Below are 23,770 nucleotides of genomic sequence, written 5' to 3'. Positions count from 1 at the left end.
AGTATCGAGTGCTATTAATTTTTTTTTTTTTCTATTATTGATGCTATGGTTAGATTGAGGAATTTGACCCTTTGAATTTAAACTAAATATATTGTTTAGATATTCTTAATGAAAATGAATTTAAATTAGGCCCAAATCCGCGTATTCATAACAAGTTTAATAATTAAAATTTTAAAATAATTACTTTTTTCATGTTAATTTAAATCCATTCTACTATAATCAAATTTATATATCACAACTTCTAGCCACTTTTATAGAAATTATTTTTATTAGGCAAACAAAAAATTTTTAAATTTATGAATTTTAAATTCTAAATTTTAAATAAAAATCTAAATTTCAAATCTAAATCTTAGAATCCAAAGCCAACCTAAATTCTTTTTGAAATCCATTTTAAATCTCTCCATTTTTCTTCCCACTCATTCTATCACTAATTTATCATACTTTTATAATGGATTGAGGTCCATTTATTTTGCAAAAAATATTTTCTAGAAAATAATTTTTTATACATTTTAGGCACTTATAAAATGGATCAGTGAAAAATATGATAAAAAAATTAAGTTATTTTTTAAGAAAAATGATTTTTTCTTTACAAAAGAGGAAATTATTATATCAAAAAATGATTTTTTTTTACAAAAGAGGAAATTATTATATCAACTTTGATAATCTTATTAAAATGTAAAAATATTTATATATGTATAATATAAATATATACTATTAATTTAATATTACAATTAAAGAATAAAAAATATTTTTATAGAAAATATTTTCTTAAAAAATATTTTTTATAAAAAATATTTTTTTATATATAAATTATTTTCTATAAAACAAATCAAACCAAAATAATTAAATCGGGAAAGCATTTTCTATAGTCTTGTTAATTATTAGGTCTATACATATATATTGTCTTTCATGTTATGCATTTCGCCGGGCTTCTTATGATCACTTCCACTTACTACTTACAAGGGAAAATATATGAACATTCGTAGAATTAAAGAGTAAATAGTAAGGCAACGATATATTGTGATGACTCTTTTAAAACCAGTTTCTTAGAAAAACCACAGGTAGTCAAAGGATGGTTATTATCAAGAAGGGGTACATTTTCTTCATCTTTGAATCGGATAGCCCATATTGCAATAACTTTCGTTACCACTGACTAGTCAGAACCAAAAACAAACTTTGATGACTCCATCTCCCATTCGTGAACATTTCACCCAAATCATTTAAAACTTTCAACTAAATGAGGCTCCCACTCACCAAAGTTGCCAAGTTAAAGCTAATTACATAGAGTATACAATAAAGGTCGGTTTTAGATAAAAGGAGATTTGCAATTGATTGGCTAAACGTAAATTATTTTTTAAAATTATATCGAGTTTGAATTCAATCAGAGATAAATAAATTAAAAAAAAAAATACACACCCACATAATGACTCGTTCACTCTGCAATTTGAATCATAATTATATTAATATTTCAACAGTTCCAATATAAAATACAAACCACATCAACCTTCTTCTTCTTTCACTTAACTATTATTTTAAAGTATTGGGTTTGTAACACAGAAAAAATTTATGCATTATATTAGTGTTTAGAACTGTTAGCTAGCCAGATGACTAGCTAGGGGACGGAAGGTGATTATTAATTGTTACCCAAAAAAGGAGCAACTTCAGTACTATATTTTCCTTGAAAAATAAGGTCATTATTAAGCAGCTCGCAAGGGAACTCAAATCCATAGTCTTGTAGAAGAATTCCTCCTTCTTTTACAAGGCTTCCATTGACGGAGCTTATGGAATGGTTGTTGTCCAAAGGCACTAGGCTTGAAGCTTCTTGATGAGATGATGATACGCTGTAACTGTTACATCCATATGTCCCCAAATTTGGAACTTCCGTAAATGTTGAAAGGGGAAATTGGCTCTGGTCCAAAATTAGCCCTGGAAGTTGTAGATCGCAATATTGTTGGAAACCCATCTCCATGAGCGGTGTCAAGGTGCTAGAATATGCGCTAAAGCAAGGTGATGAATTTCCAGGATTATAGGTTTCCGCTTCACCTGTGGAGACCGAAAATTGTACCATAGGATGACTAGAGTTATTAATGGTTATATCACTAATGTTACTGATTTTGCTGCTTCTCTTGACATCAATCTTTCCTTCCAACATTTTTTTCTTTAACTTAGTGTTCCAGTAGTTCTTCACATCGTTGTCTGTTCTTCCTGGCAGCTGCGATGCTATAACAGACCACCTAAGTAATCCAAGAGAGAGAAATCTTTAATTAATTGTATACATAAATTAATATACCCACAAGATCAATTATCAATCAATACCATCACTATGTATTCAGAAGTTGTAAATGAATTTATATATACTTGCCTACTTCCCATGCTATTGTAGAGGGTACAGATAATGTTATCTTCTTCTTCGGTAAAACCTCCATGCTTGATGTCTGGTCTCAGATAATTCAGCCATCTCAAACGACAACTCTTGCCACATCGCGTAAGGCCTAAAGCATAAAACAGCCTTCTAGCAATTAATCCAAAATTGCGAGGTTTACAGCAGGGGAAAAGAAGCATGAAAAGAAGAAAGAATTATATACAGTTTTCATGTTTTGAAAACAAGAAACCGATTGAAAGATGAGAATTAAAAGAGGGAGAGGGAGCGGGAGAGGGACCTGCTTTTCGAGGCAAAGAAATCCAATTGCCACCAGTGCCATGTTTTTGAAGATAGTTCTTGAGGGTGGCGTCTTCCTCAGGCGACCAAGGCCCTCTCTTCACGTTAGCTTTGTCACAACATGGAGCTCTTCCCATGGAAAACTTAACTGATATCTAAGCCCAAGTACACTTCAGCCAAAGAGGATAGAGGCGGAAATTTCTTTTCTGTGAATAAAACCAGCGAGCATGCATTATGGCTTTTAAAGATCAACACACGACTTTAAAAGCTTGACTTCGTCTGACGCCCAGCTTTATCTTTAAATTTTTGGAATAGTTGTCGGAAAAAAAAAATGAATTTACATTTAATAATTAATCAAGTCTAATTTTTTTAGAGCAAAATATTATTAATTTAAATCGATCAAATTAAAAGTATTGGTTTGAAATATAATTGAAAGCAAAATTTAGATTTTTTTTTATAATTAAGCCTTAAATTAAAATGAAAATATTTGATAAACTGAAATAGTTTAGAAAATATATATTTAACTCATATATAGTAACTAATGAAACAAAATAATTTTTTAAATTACTAATTAAATCAATTAATTTATTTTTATTTATATAGGTTCAAGAAAGAGAAAAATAGAGCAATTAATCAACTCTACTTGGCACTGTAGACTTTAAACTAAATGAATTTTTTTGCAATATTGGAAAAATGAAAGGAAATTTACTCAGTACGAAACATTGTCACTAATATTTAAAATGTTATCTTCTGAAACTTTAATAATTTATTTTACTTATAAAAATTAATGGGCTTATACAGTGAAATGTAATCCTTCTTTTTTTATATTGAATAATTTTAAGAGGTAGATTGAGAGATTAAAACTCAAAATCTTCTAAAAAACTAATTAAAATATTTATGATTGGCTTAAAATTTTATATACAATAAAAATTATTAAAAAAAGAAATCTCTCATTTTAATAACTAAATATCTTCAAGATAAATTAATTTTATATTCAATACAAATTAAAATTAATTGCACTTTAAAATTTTGTCATAAAATTCAATTGTCTGATGTGAGTCTATATATATATATATATAAAATAAAATTTTGATGTTGAGTCAAAGTCAATGTGAGTGATTGAAGAAGCACGGAGATTCCCTGCAAATGGCGTCAATTTGTTGCCTAAAAAGGTAAAAATGGCAGACTTTCATACATCTGTATAGTTGTGATTTGTGAAGTTTACCTCTTTTCTAAAAATTTTAACCGCGTTAGTTTCTTACTTTTCTTTTACGCGCTTTCCACTTGACCTCTGCGTAATCCATTGCTTGCTTCGGTCACTGCATGTGTATTTTTCAGGAAGCAACCAGGCAAGCTTTACGCTTCTGCTTCGGTTGATTTTTTCACACCCCATGTGGGAATTTCTAGCAACCTAGTGTGAAAATGTACACATTCTTCGTGTTGAGTCCATTTCACAAATTTATATTAAAAATTGGGAAAGTTTATTCACTGCTTATGCGAAGAAGTTTCTTAATCATAAAATAAAGACAATTTATTTTTTTATTTGAAAATTTTTATTATATTAAATATCTATCATACTTGGTTTGATTAACTTGAGATGGGGAATTGGAGGCTAATTTCTACCTACGTCTACAGGAATCAAGTATTGAATCCATGTTTCCTGTAGATTGCCTAGAAGAGTGGACAAGCACCAGCTTGAGTACGAGAGGATGTGACCGAGTTGGTATAACTATTGGCATTAGAAATGAATTTGGTCATCTGTCTAGAGCATTCATTGCTATTGGCATTTGTATGAATCTGATTTTCGGTTTTTGAATAAATTGATGTTGTTTGATTCTGTTATCTTTGCTTTATTGTCGTTTGAGTTTGGATTTAGTTATTAGGGAGGGAGAGACAGAAATAAAGTGAGTAATGAAGGATGGGAAGGGAAAGAGAAATTGATAAAAAAATGAGGATAATGGTATAATTGTAAATAAAAATGTAAAAGAAATCTCATATGAACGAACTTAAAATTAATTTATTAATAGGAAAAAAAGTTTTTATAAGATGGAACGCTTATCACTGCATCAAAAATTTTAACTATTAACAGAAGCACATAACATAGCAACTCAAACATCACGAGTCAAAGAAATCTGGATAGGATGTTACCCACTGGACTATCTCATACAGTGCCAATAGTTTTGATTTTGAATAAAAGAAATTTTTAATAGATGGAACTAAAACTTATAATCTTTTTTATTATAAATATTAAAAATATAAAGATGGATGAAATGATGAATAATGGCATAATTATGTAAGATTTTAGCCTTTACTATGATTTTATTTGGGCTAAAACCAGAGTCATTGTGACCAAATTAATAGACATTTATTTTAATTAAAATAAATCCTGATCAAACAGAAGTAACTTTAAATATGTCCTAAATTAAGTCTTAAAGATATATACATAAATTGGTATTCTTTCTATTCATAAGTTAAACAATTTTTCATAAAATCAAAGATATTATGGTCATTTTTAAAAAGATTTTCCATCACTGAAATTTGCATGTAAATTAATAATAATCAAGAGAAAGAAATAAGTTTATTAAATCAAATTTTCTCTTAATTATTAATATTATTTAAATGAACTTTGCATCATGTACATTTTCTAGTAATTTATCAAGAAATTTTACAAATTAAGCACTTCAAATTAATCTACTTGTTGACCCTGTGTAGCTCAAAATGAGCATTGATTTTGATGATAACAAAATTCAAATAGAATCTATCTAACTCAATTTTAAGTGATGTGTAGATTCTTTTTCTTATTCGTGAAGAATCCTTAAGGTTGCATCTAAGGAGGAAGAGCACTCAAAGGCATCTCAAGATAAATCAAAGTTGAGAAAGAAATAGATTATGAAAGCTAAAACTCAAAGTAAATGTATGAAAGTCATAGAGTTAGGAATTGAGTCTTAGGACTTGTGTAAAAAAAATAGATGAAAGTTTTAGTCAAATAGAGCTCAAAATTAATTTTTCTTTCAATTACCTTATAAAATTTTCTCTTATCATGACCTTGGATATTGCTATTGGAATATATATTTTTCTTAATGTCTAAATTAGATTTTTAAATATTACAATTTGAAATAGGCATCTGGTAAATTAGTTTGCTAACTTGTTTGCAAAAATATTAGTTTGCTAATGTGTTTGCTAAAATTATAGTTTGCTAACTAGTTTACTACTATCGCCAAAAATTTCATTAGTTTGCTAAATGATCAGAGTTACTCAATTTCGTATAAAAAGACAAAATAACGGCTATTTTACCTAGAACAGAGTGTATAATATTTCAAAAAGGTTTCAAACAGTTTAAAATGGTTTGGGACTATAAATACTCCTTCTTTACTTCATTTTACATTTGATGAAAGCTTACAATTGCACTCCAATCTTGATTTTTCATTTATTGCTTTCATTCAAGAGCTTTAAAGTGTTTGAGCTACCATTGGCAAATCAACTCATCTCTTCTTTATAGTTTGATTTGTATTGAGTGAGAGTGAGTGTTAAAACATTAAATTGCATTTAAGAGAGGTTGTACAAGCACCTATTGAAGCTTGAGAGTGTGAGTGCTTGAGATAGCACTTGTCTAAGGGTTCAAGCTACCTTGGTAAAAGCTTGGTGTTAAAAAAGTTGTAAAGGGCTTTTGATCTCTTGCCTTTTAAAGAGAAAATAGCGGAGAGAAGATTCAAAGAGGGTTCTTTGAGAGAGTAGATGTAGGCTAGTTAAGCCGAACCACTATAAGAATCATTGTGTTTGATTTCTCTAACCTTAATCTCTTTACTCTTGTGTAATTTAAATTCTATGCATGTTATGTTAAAAATTGCTATAAATATTGATTGAGGCTCGAATTGCAATTTAGAGACATATTCTTGAAATATCACTTTCACTATATGTATATAGGAGCACCTAGTTGAACAAAGCCACAATTTTTCATTAGGCTACAAGCAAGGGCCGAAAAATTAGTTAAGTCTAATTCACCCCCCTCTTGGACTATTTTGGGACAACAAATTGGTATTAGAGCTTATCTCTCTTGCTTAAGGTGTCACAACCTTAGAGTGATCCCCAATGGTTGGTTCATCTAGCAACACTGCAGGTATACCCGCACCACTAGCTGAAGGCTACTCAATTACTAGACCACCACTCTTCAATGGCACTAATTACTCATTTTGGAAAGTTAGAATGAGAAATTTCATACAATCTGTAGATATTGATACATGGAGAATTATTAAAAATGGTCCATATGTTCCTCAAAAGAATGGTCAAGGAAATACTAAAGTTCCTAAAAATGAAGATGAATATGATGACAATGATTTGAAGAAATTTTCTGTAAATGCTAAAGGTATTAATATTTTGCATTACTCACTTGACCTTAATGAATACAATCATGTTTCAGGATGTCAAACTGCTAAGGAAATTTGGGATAAGCTTGAGGTCACTTATGAAGGAACGGATGTCGTGAAGGAATCCAAAGCAAACCTCCTTATCCGAGATTATGAGCTATTTGAAATGAATCCAGGAGAATCAATTGCGGATATGAGCACGAGGTTTACCAATCTTGTCAATCTTCTCAAAGCACTTGGTAAAAGATTTGAGGAAGCTGAACTTGTAAAGAAAATTCTTATATCACTTCCAAAATCTTGGGAAGCAAAGACTACAGTTATCCAAGATACCAAGGATTTTAAAACATTCACCTATGATGAACTCATTGGATCTCTTATTGCACATGAGATGGTATATAAGAAAGATGAAGTTGAAAATGAGAAAAAGAAGAAGAAAAGCATTACTCTCAAGTCAAATAAGGATGAAGATAAGAAGAAAGGAGTTACACTTAAAGTTGACTCAAGTGACAACTCAAGTGCTTCAAGTGATGATGATGATGAAATGGCTATGCTTGCAAGGAAATTCAAAAGAGCTTTTAAGAAGGGAGGAAGTAAATACAAGAAATTCTTGAAAAAGTATACTCCCAAGGATAAACGTTTCAAGGATTCAAAAGAAAAAAATTATATGTTATGAGTGTCACAAACCAGGACATATCAAGCCCAAATGTCCATTGCTCAAAAAGAAGAAAGGAAAAGAAGACAGGAGCAAGAAAGCTATGAAAGTAGTATGGAGCAACAGTGAAGAATCTTCAAATGATGAATCAAGTGACAAGGAGACTGCTCATCTTTGTATGATGGCATTTGAAGAGAAAGTCGAAACTTCACAAAAGGAAGAAGAAAGTGATAATGAGGTAAACTCTCTTGAACCTCCTAATATAGAGGAACTTGAACTTGCATTTGCTAAAGTATATGATGAGTATAGAAACTATAAGAGAAAGTACACTTAAATGAATTTAGAAATTGAATTATTGAGATCACAAAATATTGCCATGTCCAATGCATATAAAGAAAATGAATTTTACAAAGGACAAATTGCTTTGTTTAAAGAGCTAGATTTGGAGTTGAAAAACTCAAAAGAAACTTGTGAAAAGCTCATTGAGAAAAATAAGGTTCTTGAAGCTAAAATAGAATCCTTGACAAATGATTTGGCAAAATTTACAAAAGGAAAATAAACTCTATATGTACTTCTTGGAAACCAAAGAATTTCAAATGAAAAAAATGGAATTGGTTTTAACGGTTTCATGAACTATAGTAAATACAAGAATCATTTCATTAAAGCATCTACATCCTCCTTGCCTAATGTCACATGTTATTAGTGCAATCAAAGAGGTCATATGATTAGCTCTTGTGCACTTGGGAAGGGTTTCCTTAAGGAAAAGAAGGTATGGGTGCCAAAGGGAACCTTACCTAAAGTCACTAACCCCCAAGGACCCAAAGTTGCTTGGGTACCTAAAGCTAAATGATTAACTTTCAGGTTTGTTTCAAAGGAATGAAGGAAAGTGAAAAATGGTATATAGATAGTGGTTGTTCAAAACACATGACCGGTGAAAATGACAAGTTTTCAAAAATCACAATGGTAGATGGAGGACATGTGAAATTTGGAGATAAAGGAAAAGGAGAAATAATTAGAAATGTCACAATTGGAACCAAACCTTACATTGAAGATGTGTCACTTGTTGAAGGGCTGAAATACAACTTGCTAAGTGTAAGCCAACTTTATGATAAAGGTTTTGAGGTAAAGTTCACTTCTTCTCATTGTACAATTAATAACTTAGATAATGACACATTGTTCATTGCCAATAGATCTAATAATGTTTACTTGCTTGACATGAATAAATTTGAAACTAATCATGGTACATGTCTAGTATCTTTTGATAATTTTAGTTATTTATGGCATAAAAGATTAGGACATACAAGCATGCATACACTCTCTAAATTGTCTAAGAAAGAACTTGTTAAAGGTCTTCCTAAGATTAACTATGAAAATGAATTTCAATGTAGGGCATGTGCACTAAGAAAGCATACTAGAGCATCTTTTAAATCTAAAAATATTGTTTCTATCACTAGACTATTAGAATTGCTTCATCTTGATTTATTTGGACCCGTGTCTCCTGCTAGTCTTGGTGGGGAGACATATGCTTTAGTTATTGTTGATGACTATTCAAGATATACATAGACATTCTTCCTTGCTCACAAAGATGAAACTTTTGAGAAATTCACCTTTTTTAGTAAAATGGTTCAAAATGAAAAAGGTTTTTGCATTACATCTATAAGGAGTGATCATGAAACTGAATTTGAAAATCATTTATTTGAGAAATATTGTGATAAACATGGAATCAACCATAACTTTTCAGCTCCTAGAACTCCACAACAAAATGGGGTTGTAGAAAGGAAAAATAGGACCTTGCAAGAAATGACTAGAACCATGTTAAATGAAAATAATTTGCCAAAATATTTTTGGGTTGAAACTATTAATACTTCTTGCTATGTGTTGAATAGAATTTTGATTAGACCAATTTTGAAAAAAAAAACCCTTATGAGCTTTGGAAAGGAAGAAAACCAAATATTTCATATTTCAGAGCATTTGGATATAAGTGCTATATCTTAAATAACAAGAATGATAACTTGAAGAAATTTGATGCTAAATCCGATGAAGGAATCTTTCTTGAGTATTCAACAAAGAGTAAAGCATATAGGGTGTTTAATAGAAGAACATTAGTTATTGAGGAAACTATTCATGTTTTGTTTGATGAGGCTAACCCTTCTATTAGAAGGAAAGATGTTTTTAATGACAATAATGAGCAGGTGTTTGGAAAAGAAAATGTAAAATCAAGTCAAGAAATGGAACATATTGATGACAAAGATGAAGAAACTCAAGGAGATACCATAATAGATGTCCATAATGCCAATAATGATCAAATCAATGAAGAAATGCCAAATTTAAAAGAATTATAAGTAAATGAACCCCAACATAAAGATTTACCTAAAGAATGGAGATTCCATAGAAATCATCCCCAAGAAGATATCATTGATGATCCATCTCAAAGGATAATGACTAGAGCACAATTTAAAGGTATGAAAATCATAGAGTTGGGAATTGAGTCTAAGACTGTGTAAAAAGCTACTATCGCCAAAAATTTCATAGTTTTTAAAAATGATCGAGTTACTCAATTTTTCATAAAAGTTGGGACTATAAATACACATTATTTACTATTTTACATTTCTTTATAGTTTGATTTGTATTGAGTGAGAGTGAGTGTTAAAACATTAAATTGCATTCAAGAGAGGTTGTACAAGCACCTATTGAAGCTTGAGAGTGTGAGTGCTTGAGATAGCACTTGTCTAAGGGTTCAAGCTACCTTGGTAAAAGCTTGGTGTTGAAAAAATTGTAAAGAGTATTTGGTCTCTTGCCTTTAAAAGAGAAAATAGTAGAGAGAAGACTCAAAGAGGGTTCTTTGAAAAAGTGGATGTAGGCTAGTTAAGTTGAACTATTATAAAAATCATTGTGTTTGATTTCTCTAACCTTAATCTCTTTACTCTTGTGTAATTTAAATTCTATGCATGATATGTTACAAATTGCTATAAATATTAATTGAGGCTCGAATTGTAATTTAGAGACACATTCTTGAAACACATATCACTTTCACTATATGTATATAGGAGCACCTAGTTGAATAAAGTTACAATTTTTTATTAAGCTACAAGCAAGGGTCAAAAAATTGGTTAAGTCCAATTCACCCCTCTCTTAGACTATTTTGGGACAACACTACTCTCTGAAAAAAGAAGTTAAGATAATTGAAAACATGGAAGATAGCATAGGGTGGGGAATGTTGGGTTCCTTGTCAATGAAGCTACATACTTTTCTTTGAAGAACTAATTCTCCATTAGAGGAGGCAGTTCGAAGTGTTAATGATTTAGTTTCCATTTCCATTATCAAGATTCAAGACCAAACAAACATGACCTTGGTGGAATGAAATGCATGAAAACTGAAAAGTGAACATTACTGTATATGGCACGTAGTAGACTACTACTTAAAGTGAAAAACGTACAATAATTTGATATATATATATATATATAGGTACGAGTACAGTAATTAAGAAATTATTGTTGTGAAAAGGCTGATAGATACTGTAGGACTTGAAAGGACAATAAAAGTGCATATCTGCTTAAAGCTTTAAAGGTTCTTGAGAACACCAGCGCTTTGAGCTTTCCTGCTCTTAATATTAGTGGGCAATGAGGAAGCACTTCAATGGCGCTTTCCAGCTGTATATAAGCAAATTTAAGGCGAAGATGAACCCATCAACCACAAATCATTTGACAAAGGAAAAATTTAAACTTCGTTTTGAATAAATTATATGTAAGAAAAAAGAATTTAATCGCATGCTTACTTTTTATTTCTTTTAAAATAAATTGAAATTTGTAAAAAAATTAATTCAATTGATTTTATTAATTTTTATATTTGAAATGAAAAAATTTTATTTTATTTTAACTTAAAAAATTTTTCATTTTTAAAAAAAATAAAATTCATACATGATTATGTGAGGATTCTTTTAAATTCTTTTTTTATAAATAATTTATTTTAAATGAATCATTTTAAATTAAAAAGAATCAAATTCTTCAACTCAATTGACTAAAAAAATCAATGAAATTAAATTTTTGTACAATTCTTTATTCTAAATAGGGGATAGTATCATTTGATTTGCTAATAACACCATACCAATTTAATTAATCTAATTTGAAATTTAAAATTTAAACTTAACATCTTACAGTTGAATATAATTTTAATATCATAAATATAAAACTATTTCATTGTTTAATTTTATTATTTTTCACTAATTATGTTGGATAAGTTAATTGCATAAACCATACAATTTAAGGCGTAAGTTAGCAGTTGCTGGACCTTTTGAGGAAATGCAATCGGGGCATGGATATTGTAACTGAAAAGCCCACATTACTCACTCAACCCATGATCTTGTTTATGTCTTAGTTTTCTGTTTAGTGCTAGCAAACCATACTCACCCAAGTGTGACTTGCGAGCCCGTTTGTGCTTAATTTTCATAATATTACTGAAATTAAGTTTTATTTATTATTTTTTGAATTTTTTTTTTGAATTTTTATTTTTATAAGAATTGTTTTAATTATGTTTGTTACAATTATATATATATATATATATATAATTTTAAAATTGTATAAATATATTTATGAAAGAATTTATTGAATTAATTTAATTAAATTTTATTTATTAAATTAACATGTAATTAATTTAAAATTAAATTGAGTTAAAATTATTAAATTAATGATGTGGTAAAAATGTAATATTATCTTAATTTTACTATATATAAAAAATTTCAAATTAAAATTTTATTTAAATTAAATATAAAAAAGTCACGGTTTAAAAAAAAGATAATTTAACAAAAATTTATAATTTATTTTATAAAATTTTTAAAATTTAATATTTTTTCATAAAATAATTAATTAAATTTTTTATTAATTAATAAAAAAATAAAATTTATACACAAAAAAATACATATAATATTTAAAAAATTAATAAATAAATTATATACATTAAATTTTATTAAAAAAATTATAAAAACAGGTTATAAATTCATCTTGGATCCTACATGTTTATAAATTGAGTTCATTATAAATTAAATTTAGGTAAAAAATTTTCATACATTTATCTTTTTCTTATCATATTTTTTTATATTAATTAAATACAAAAGTATTTTAATTAATTATTAATTTTTTTATAAAAATAAAGTTATTTAGCCATGTCCTTAATCTTATGGAAAACCTTAAAATGAGACGGGGGAGCATTAATTTTCCTAATCAGCCTTAGGCCTTTCTTGAACTTAATGGATAGGATAACCGGTGAATAAAGGACTATTGAACCGAGAGAGAATATTTAGAATCCATATAAAAATAAATAAATAAATGAATCCCACATACATCTTCATTGGTAAATTGTATTTGTATTACCTATTCAACTGTGGTTAAGCCCATGTTCAACTTATAATTTTGATGGACTTGATCTTTCCCAAAGGCCGAGGCTCACCACCTATAAGTTTTATCCCATTTTCTTTATGATTTGTGCATGTAATTGCGTAAGAAATGTTAAGCCACTATACATTCAATCGATAAATTTACTATGTGAATTTTTTTAATTGAAATAAATCATATAACACAATAAAAAAATTAATGGGCTTAATAAATAAAAATTTGTCTATTTTACCACTTGATTCTACCTTTTTTTTTTTAAAAAACAGTAACTTGATTCTACTTACTATTTTAAGCAAACATAGACCCAAGTCCGTTGGAAACTTGGAGTAATACCTAACAGTCTGCCTTAAATCCTCGCTGGGATAAGCTAGAAACAAACACAGCCGAGAGAGAGAGAGAGAAGCTGCATTGGGCTAATTAATTATTAGACCATTAAACTCGTGATAGCGACATAATCCACCCAAAATTTACATTGATAATTGATAATCGCTCAAGTTGACGGTAACCTCATTTTGTTGCTTGAAGAGGCATGCTACGACAAATAAATCCATTTCCTTTCTGATCACATTTGCTTGTCAATGATAACATGTGTATTATTATTACCCTTTTGCATGGATAAATGGGCATTTTTTTTTTCTTTTTCATTTATCTCTTCCAAAATTGAAATGGAAAATAACACTAAAGTTAAAAAATTATTACCCAAAATCAAGACTTTCCATGGCTATTTAGCTTTATGTCCACAACTTATATGATAAAAAAGATATTTAGTCAAAGAAAGGACACCAGACAATTTGTCTATCAAATGCCCTTCACTTAATGTGATTATAATTAATTAGTAATACATCTTGTCGAAGATGGGACTTGATGGCTTTTGTCTGCTAGCTTGTTTCTCTTCAAAAGCTTCTGAACAAGTGATGGCCCTCCTTCTTATCTCTTTATCTTTTAAAATTAAGAAGAAGAAAAATGTTTTCACCTTCATCGCAACATACATTTTGATGCAGACCGATTTGATAGATGTCAAGTTGTCAATTCACCTAAAAAAATTTGTCATAAAAATGACTAGCGTAAAATTTGGTGTGACGTTATTTTTTAATAAAAAATAAACGTATACATGTACACGAGTTAACGACGAGAATAAACATCCCCAATACTCAAGTTCTTATTTTGAAGGTCTTTCCTTCTTCTTTGCTTACAGCTTCTAGGGTTTTAGACCCTTAATATAGTCACTCTAGTTGCTTCTTCTATCCTTCCGAGCAAAGGAAGGCCCCTTTATCCCTGCTTGGTTGGTCCTTACAATAAGATAGGGTAGTAAATATTTTTTATTTTGGTGGACTTAAGCAGCTAGTTTGCAAGCATAGTGATTCTTTAACAATCTATTTAGATAAATTATTAAAAAAAATAATAAATAAAAAATTTTTTTCTTATTTTTCATCACTTATTTTTTTATATTTAAATAAATAAAAATAGAAGATGAAAATAAAAAATTAAAAAAAATAAGTTATTTTTATTATTTAATTTTTTTATTTTTTCTTCAAATTAAAAAATAATAATAATTAGATAAAAATAAGATAAAATTTTCTCTTCCTCTTTATTTTTCTTTCTTCTGCCAAATAAGAAAAAATACATTTTTATCTTTATTTTTTCTCTTTTTCCACTGTCCAAACAAGGTGTAACAGCTATTAGGGTTTTACTATCCTCTTGCCACGTGTGTTACTTGAGTTTTTCTCGTAGGTATCTATGTTAAAAGAAGTTTTATCTATTGCCTGGTAGCGTGGGTAGATGCAAGTGAAACGCTTGGCAATCGAAGTTATTGTCGCCTTATAAGCTTTAACAGTGCATATTGTTGTTACTCAGTTCTTGCGACCTCTGGCTTCTTGGCTCTTTTGCCGTCGCTTATCCACAATTCTTTGGTTTTTATGGGATGTCTTCAGTCGTAGCCTGGCTCAATCCATCACTGTGGATGCTACCTTTGGGCCTCTTTAAACGGCTTACGCCTTCTTTGGCTTCCTTTGGCAACCAAAATTTTCGGCGATGGCAGCAGGGGAGACGACAGCGCTACAAGTAAAATTCTTTTATTGTGTTTTCTGTCCTAGCTAAGGTTTGATTGAGCGTCGGACTTGAACCCTTTTGAGAGCTTATTTTTAGAATTGTGAATAAATTTTATTATGGATTTGAGTTTCAATTCTAAAGCATGTTCATCGGGCATTTTTAAGCCATTTGTGTTTAGACTCAAGCCTACGTGCTGCATCAATCTTAATGAATATCATGCTTTTGATTAAAAAAATTTATTTTAAAGAGAAAATAAGGAGGCAAAATAATAGCTCGTATCTATTTAGATATTAGAGAGATACATATACCTAAATAAATGGACTTTTATATGTATATATTGATTCTCCAGAGCCTATTTTGATAAAGTCATTTTTGGCTATCCTTTTAATTATAGCAAGCTTATCTTCTGTTAAAGACAAACATAATCTGACACATTTGACTTTCTTTTTATTATTCAAAAGCAGGGAAAAAAAACTCAAAGAACAGGAAACAGCAAACTCATCTAGAAGTCTTCAACAAAGGAGGCTGGACAATTCCTCGCCCATACTATTAGATAATACCCTTACTCTATGTTTGCATAAATTTTGAGGGAGAGAGAAAAATAAATGAAGAAGATTTTTTTTTTTTTTGTATTTAAATGTGTAAAAAATAAAAAAAAAAGTAAAAATTAACACAAAAAATAAAGAGTAAATAATATAAATTTAGTTTTTTTATTTTTTTTAATTTAAAAAAATAATTAAAAAAAATAAACTTTATTTTTTTTCCCTTTTTTTTCTCTTATCTAAATACGAAAAAATATTTTTTAAAAATATATATTTTTTAATTATTTTCTTTCCTCTTTTTTTCACCTTTTCAAATATGGTGTTATTCTCGTCATGAAGCAGATGCAAACTCAACTCCATATCAATAGCCAAATTAGAAAGCTTATTTGCCTCCTTATTCGCCTCAACGAAAACAATATTTTAATCGATAAATATATCATTTTTATTAAGATTTTAATAAAAAAATTCTCTGGTTCTAATTAGTCGATATGAACTCAACATAAAGGAGTTAGTCATTTCTTTACAATTTAAGGCTAATTTGTTGTTGTTGTTCTCTCGATTAGATTTTTTTTTATTAAAAATAAATATGCTCTTATAAATTTAGAAAAAAATGCGCTTCTTAAACAGTCTAATTATAATAAATTCTCATATTCATCATTGATTCTCTCTGGTCCTTAACTTTTCACGTGCCTTTATATTAGTGGCGCGATTTTCTTCCTTCATCAATATTTACTAATTTACGAAAAAATATTTCATTACTAGCCTTTATACCTAGAATTAGAGTCGAGCAGAATTCAATTCAAATCGAAAAATTGAATTGAGTCAATTTGATTTAATTAATTTAATTTTAAAATTTAATCAGTTCGATTCGATTTTAATTTATAAAAATTTTAATTATTTCGATTCGGTTTATTTTTTAAGAGAAAAAATCAGTTAAACCGAATCGAATCGAATAATGATTTATATAGTCAAATCAAACCTAATCGATTTTTGAATTAATTTATTTTTATGAAAAATTTATGAATTATATTTAATTTTATATATATTAATTGTTTAATTTCATTGATTAATGGTTATTAGGTTCAAACCAAAGTTAAAATTAGACCAAATAACTTGAAAATCAAGTCTAAATTAAAAAATTAATTAAAAATCAAACCGATCGGTTTAAACCGAATCGAACCAAAATAAAGCGATTTGGTTCGATTCAGTTTTTCACAAATTTCAGTTCGGTTCGGTTTCTAAAATTGACGGTTCAATTTTTATAATTTAATTCAGTTCGATTCAGTTCGATTCAGTTTGAACCGATTGCTCACCCCTACCTCGAATTATAATCCTCAACCATTATAATTGTAGGCAATCAACCATAACTGTTAATTTAAATTTGAAAAATAAAAATGAATTTTACAAGATTTCGTGAAATTCATTTATGATTTAAAAGATTATCTATAATTCTACATCATTAATTTACTATTTTATATAATATTAAAATGTCAAATATAAAAGTTCATTAAGAAATAAATTAACTTATTTACATATATAAAATAAAATTTATAAATTCTACCTGAAAATTACTATCATTAAATATAATGCCAAACATAGTCTTATTTAAATGAATAGTTTTAACATTTGGTAAAAGACTCATTTTATTCTTTTAATTATTGTTGGATTGATTGTTATTTTAGTCTTTTCAAAAAAAAATTACAATCGGTTATATTTTGTAGAGTATAATATAATGCAATGTAATCAATTATGTAATACAATCAAAATTATAATGTAATATAATTATCATTACATTCTTATATTTGATTGTAAAATAAAAGTATAAGTAGTGTAATATAATGATAATTTTTATTTTAATATTTAATTTATTTATATTATTAATAATAAGTGATAATAGTTATAGTAATTAGTAGTCGAGCGATAGTGATGACTAAGTGATATTGGTTGTGGTGACAGAGGTAATTAGATGATGGTGATGGTGTTAAAGTGAAGTAATAGTGGTGATAGTAATCAGATGGTGTAGAGGTGACAGTGGTTGAATGGTAATAGTGGTGGTGGTTATAGTAATGATGGTAATAGAATAGTGATGGTAGTTGTAGTGGTGATGATAGTGTTGACAGAGTAGTTTTAGCGGTAATAATAATAGTGTTAATCGAGTAGTGGTTGTGGTGGAAGTATTGATAATAAATAAAAAAATCAAAATAAAATAATGATGATTATATTAATTTTTATATATAATAATTATTATATTACTTTAAATATAATTTATTATATTATATAATTATCATTCCATTAGGGTAAATTTTTTTAATCAAATATGCAATAACTATTACATCATAACTTTGATTACACTATACCAAATCATAACTTAAAGTTATTCAAATTTCAATTGGGTGAATTAAACACTTTATATTTCAATTTTAATTCAATTAAATTCAATTTTAGTCACGTGCTCTCGCGTGATGAAAGAGGTGTCCATTTTAATTTAAAAATGTTAAAAATTTACCTCTTTATTTTAGCCTGATTAAGCCACTGATTTTTATTTTCAGTCAATTAAACCTTGCACAATTTAATTTCTTATATTTTTATAATATTAGTTAACGTGATTAATTTTAAATTATTTAATTGTAATGAAAAATTAAATGATTTATTTGACTGTAATTAAAAGAAAATAAAATAACTATTAAATATTAATTAAAAAGTTAAAATAGACCTTTCATTTAACAGTTGAAAGGGTAAAGTCGCTTTAAATGGTTGGCGGGGCTAACCTCTAACTCGAGTTCCAGTTCCAGGTCCAGGCTCCAGGGTTCCAATGCCAACCTCAATAATGCACTCTTATATTGATTACTTCCTTTTCCCAAAGAAAAAGTCCTGGAAGATCTTTTCCATAAAGTCAGAATTTTCAAGAATTGGGCACCATTTGTTTAAATCCTCTACTAATTCACGTTCTCATTTTAAATTATTCTTCAATTTTTTTCAATCTTCTTTCACGAAAATAAACTATCAATTTTCTAATTTTGAATGAGAGGAATTCTAATTAAAGACTAAAATTGCCTAGTAAAACACATTGAAATTAAAAAAAGGGAAAAACAATTCCCAAGTCGCACAATACTTAGAAAAGGGAAACAAATTCCATTCAATTCAAATGATGCTTTGACGTATAAACCAGGGTCACAAATCTGGACTTGAATGTGTGTGCGTATATATGTTAGCTTTTGATAAATGTGGTCATATATTCCATATTTCTATAGAAAATTATAGCTATTAATGATGACTTTGATTTTGTGATGAAAAAAAAAAACTAGCATATATTAAAAAAAACAACAAATTTTAGATTTTATTTAAATTTTCATAGTGATATAGTTGGCGTCAAAGTCCTATTTTAAGTGGATTGGATCCATCAAATCTGAGTTGAAGTGAGTCGGATCCAATAATAAATTGATTTAAGTTTGATGAACTGGTCTCATAAATATTCTGCCGTTGCCAAGCCCAAAGAGATTGTTCAAGATAAAATGCTCTTGCCAAGGTACATTTTTCACTCTCCGGAGCATTTTACTTTTTTGTTGCTTGAGAATCCTCAAAAAAATTCTTTACCTTATGTAGAGACCCCATTCTCACTTGGTGATAAGACATCTAGCCTGAGAGATGAGCACATGCGCCATAAAATTTGCACATGCTAGGTGCTCAATAATTTGCCATTTCACGGTAGCTAGAATAGTTATGACTCTTATAAGGGACATTTTATGACATCTCTAAAACCTAAGAAGGCCAATTATACTAACTCTCACACATGATGATGCTCCATTGGATAGAAGTTAAAATATAAACATTAACTATAGTAAGTACTGACATTCTTTGAAACCTTATTATCTATATTACTTCTCTTTATTTTATGAGACATTTTTTTTTTTAAAAATTTCAAGCTAATTGAGATTTTTTTTTTTTTTTCGATATACTTATCAAAAAATGCCACTTATCATTATATATCAACGTCTAAAAACTAATAATATAATTATAGTTTTTTTTTTTTAATTTTAATACAACAATTTTTCCAATCATAAGTAATTAATAATTATTAAATTATTATATAATATAAAAGGCTAGTAAACCGCCCTAGTTAAAAGCTTTTCAAGCTAGCTTTAAAAAAATGAAACCATTCCAGCTCACTAGCTCTAGCTCAAAGCCCAGCCAAGGCTCAAGAAGAGAGAAGAAGAAGAAGATCATCTCACAGCACACCGCTTTAGAGTTCAGACAGAACTAGGATTGCGCTACCAACCACACCATTGATCAAGCCTGATTTTCAGCATAATTAGAGGACGATTACCGTTACAACTTAAATAGAGTATCGACGAAGATCAAATCAAAATTTTATCTCGATCGCTATATAAACAAAGCAAAGTTTTAGAACCAGATATGCAAATAAAACCTTCATTCTCATTATACTAATATTTAATTTATTATCAAATTATTGACTTGAGCGTCAGAGTGATTGTCAACCACCATCAACCCTAACCCGTTATTTGGCTTTTAGGAATCCATCAACCCGATCAAACCCAGTATTCAGAAATTCCATGACCATATCATTACAAATAATAATTAAATCATTATAATATAAATAAATTTATTTATCATAACTATATACGTAAAAAACAAATATAATTTCCAAACGACTAGTAATTACCCTTCAACTATTACCGATAGTTATCAAATATAACCAGGGTAGAAAAACCCTAAAAAAAAATTGTATGGGTAATATACCTCATCATTTAAATAAGAAAAAAATATTTATTTAAACTCAATTCATTACAAATCATAAAATATATCATATTTGTAAAATATATCATACATATAATGAGACATTTAAAATAATTAAAATTCATACACTAATTTTTTAAATTCAAAATAAATAGTGTAAATAATTTTTTTTATAAATAACAATAATTATGCCAAAATTGAATTTTTATGAGAATTTATAATTCAATATTTTTTCAGTTAATATGATTTAATTAATTAAAATTAAAATTAATTAAATAACCAATTAATCGTAAAAATTTAAAAGTTTTAATATAGTTAGAGATTAAAGTGATGGTTAGTACAAATACATTAATTATCATCAACGTCCAAATCAAGGAAGTGGAAAATCCCTGTATCTATCAGGATTACGTCTGAACGCCCCCTTCACCACACAAGATAGATGAAAAAGTAAATTATCAAAAGAAAATCAAGCGGTGGAGGCAAGGGATAGACATGATCAAAAAGGGACATCAAAAAATATCCAAACAAAACCCAATCAAAGAACTTTTAGGTAGGGATGGGAGATGATGATGTTGCGTGTTGGAAGGGGTTAATTAATGGAAAAGGAAATGTCCAAAACCAAGCGATTCGATTCTCACCACCATCATCACCATTGCTCTGTTTTGTCAGAGACACTTCCCCCTTTAAAGCTTAATATCCCCCAAGCCCAAGCACTGATTGGCTTCGAAAATGAAGTAACTAGAAGCTCCAAGAAATTCATTCTTAAAATTTTATTAATTCAAAAAATAAATCAGAAAAATACGGAACCAAGATGACAGGACCTCAAATTGAAAGCAACTTGTCATAAATGACCCAAAGGGCAAAAGCAGTGAAAAAAAGAAAGAAAGAAAGAAAGTAAAGATCTCCTGATATCCTGCACAGTGCCTCCACTGTAGGGTACAAGTTTTCACTCTCTATACCAAAAACCTAAGTTACCTAACCTGCTCTTTTCTGTCGCATTAAACAGAGACATATTCTAATTTTGACTGTCCTCAAAGTCTACCCTCGACAGGAGAGGATCTCTCATGTTTATCATCTCACCTCCCAACTCATCATTTTATAATACAATCAAAATTACAAATGCCACCATCCAGCGTATAATATTTTCAAGTCCATACAAAAAAACAAAACCAGGCAATGACAATCCCAAGCCCAGTACATACGAGAAACACTTGAGCAAATAAGATGTACAATGCATTAACTTGCATACCATTACATGGCCAGGAAAATTTTTACAATAATAATAATAATAATAATAAGATCAGCAGCTTCCGTGACCATGATTTAACACTACTAATAAAGATAAATCAACCACTTCAAACAAAAAGGATACAAGGAGAAAATGGGAATAATTCATCTTCTACCTATACAAATTCTCCTCACACCTTCAATAGCCTGGTGAATTCTCAACTTGCTCAGAAAATTCCCCAAAAAAGGGATTCTTAACTCATCACCCACAGTTTATACTAATATTGTAGCTATATTTTTTAAGATGAAACATATACATTGACAGAATTTTCAATTTGTTGCCACAGAAGCCTGATTCCCATCTTACCTCAATTCTTCTAAGCGCTATTCACAGTGAGAGGGGAAACCAAAATAGACTCCAAATAAATAATTAAACAATTCTAAGAGCCACTTGGCTCTCTTCACTTCAACAGCTCCGACACCCATCCAACATCCGGACCATTTGAAGACTGCCCCGGATCTTGGTCGACCTGGCCTAGAGAGTAATCCTTGCTCAATTTCTCAAACATCTTTGCACGCAGGCCCCTTCCTGATTCCACTCTCTCCATCGCAGGCTCCTCCTCGCAAACATTTTCCCAGACATCACAATAACTCAGTCCAGAACGGGTAGGACCACAGGTCGGAGTTGACGGCAAGCTACAGAACCCGGGTCGGACCATTGACCCTCTTGGAGATCCGAACCCGGATCCACCAATCTGGGCATTCCAAGATAGCGGCAAGGAGTTTACCTTGCCAAGTTGCAAGTTCCTTAGTGAAGCCACCATTTCATTGATCGAGTTAGACCCAAGAGACCGACTTAAGGACTGTGTCATCGGAGACATGGGAGGGGACTCCACCGGCGGCGTGGCAGGAGGGGAAATTGAGCCAGGGCTAGCCAAAAATGGAAGACTTTTGGCGCAAGAAGCATCTCTAGCCTGTCTCAGGGGTGATCCATCGTAAGAATCTACAGAGTTGACGCTCCTGGGACTTTGTTGAGGCAAAACCCTGAGTTGCTCTGCCGTGTGAGCAAAAAAGCAGACCCTCCTTCTACAGTTTGGACCATCCTTACAAGGCTGAGTTCTGTAACGCGCAGGGTGCAGCCAGCACTCGAACACGCCATGGGCGAACTCACACGCATCACCCTTTTTGCAATTCCCCTTTCGAAAATCAGGACACGCAGTACCCGAGTAATGATACTTTCTCGGGTCCCTTCTCCTCGCCTTCTCACCTGGATGAGCATAAGGGCACTCGGTCCAGTCGTGCGACCTGCCACGTGCACACCGCCTCACCTTGAACTCAAACATCCGGAAATGATCGCAAGAATAGGCGTCCACCGGAGAGCCCGGTTCCAGACCTGATAACTCGGAGTCAGAGTCCAGCTCCGGCTCATTCGACGGCAGATAACGCTGCAGCGCGGCCAGCGCTTCCTGAAGATAGTACGGGTTGTAGTCAGAGGCTGTAGCAGCATTGCTAGAATGGGAGCTCAACGGTGATGAGGGATAAACGTCAGGATTTGCATCGTCAACAAGGGCCCACGGCGGGACGTGGATGGTCGGATTAGGACGGTGTCGTTCACCGAGCATCATCTTTTTGGCAGGGCTGATACGGTTGCTTTGGGTTTGGGATTTTGTATGCAGATTCACCGGCATAGTTTGCTTCACTATATAAACTGATTTGAATAACCCTTGTTGGGTTAAGACTAACCCTGGTTAGGTTAAATTCCCGGAGCTTATTTACTATGGCGGTTAAAAATATTGGAAAGTTCCAGAGTTACAAAGCATTTGATATTAGAGTATTACAAAGCGAAATGGTGTTAGTACACGTGTTCTGATACTGGTTTTATTACAACGTGCCGGAGATGGTGTGGCCTGTGACAACTGTCCGTGAGAACCCGGATAGTTATAGGATAAAATTGATGATTTGCTGTTTATATTTTTTAAAAATATATAATTTATTTTTTATATTTTATTTTTATTAATTATTTGATCTCTTTTTTAGTAAGGAAACAAAATATTAATAATAGCAAAAATTTATAAATAAAAATATTTATAATGATAAAATTAATAAAAATTTAATAACAAAGTTAAAAAATACAT

General features: G+C 30.1%; 2 protein-coding genes across 2 annotated transcripts; both read right to left on the bottom strand.

Moving 5' to 3' along the window:
- Nucleotides 1–1,438: 1,438 nt before the first annotated feature.
- Nucleotides 1,439–2,892, bottom strand: LOC110663279 (transcription factor MYB36). Its single transcript, XM_021822542.2, has 3 exons — nt 2,661–2,892; nt 2,363–2,492; nt 1,439–2,234 (listed from the first exon to the last, which is right to left on the bottom strand). Exons 1-3 carry the CDS (start codon nt 2,794–2,796, stop codon nt 1,634–1,636), a joined length of 867 nt encoding a protein of 288 aa, XP_021678234.2. The 5' UTR covers nt 2,797–2,892; the 3' UTR covers nt 1,439–1,633.
- An 18,727-nt stretch (nt 2,893–21,619) lies between these two features.
- LOC110651899 (zinc finger CCCH domain-containing protein 20) lies at nt 21,620–23,338 on the bottom strand. Its single transcript, XM_021807373.2, has one exon. The coding sequence runs from the start codon at nt 23,321–23,323 to the stop codon at nt 22,097–22,099; it is 1,227 nt and encodes a 408-aa protein (XP_021663065.2). The 5' UTR covers nt 23,324–23,338; the 3' UTR covers nt 21,620–22,096.
- Nucleotides 23,339–23,770: the final 432 nt, after the last annotated feature.

This window comes from Hevea brasiliensis, chromosome 11 (assembly GCF_030052815.1).
Source record: "Hevea brasiliensis isolate MT/VB/25A 57/8 chromosome 11, ASM3005281v1, whole genome shotgun sequence".
Taxonomy (NCBI): domain Eukaryota; kingdom Viridiplantae; phylum Streptophyta; class Magnoliopsida; order Malpighiales; family Euphorbiaceae; genus Hevea; species Hevea brasiliensis.
The sequence above is the reverse complement of the archived record's forward strand: the minus strand, read 5'-3'. Positions and strand labels throughout refer to the sequence as shown.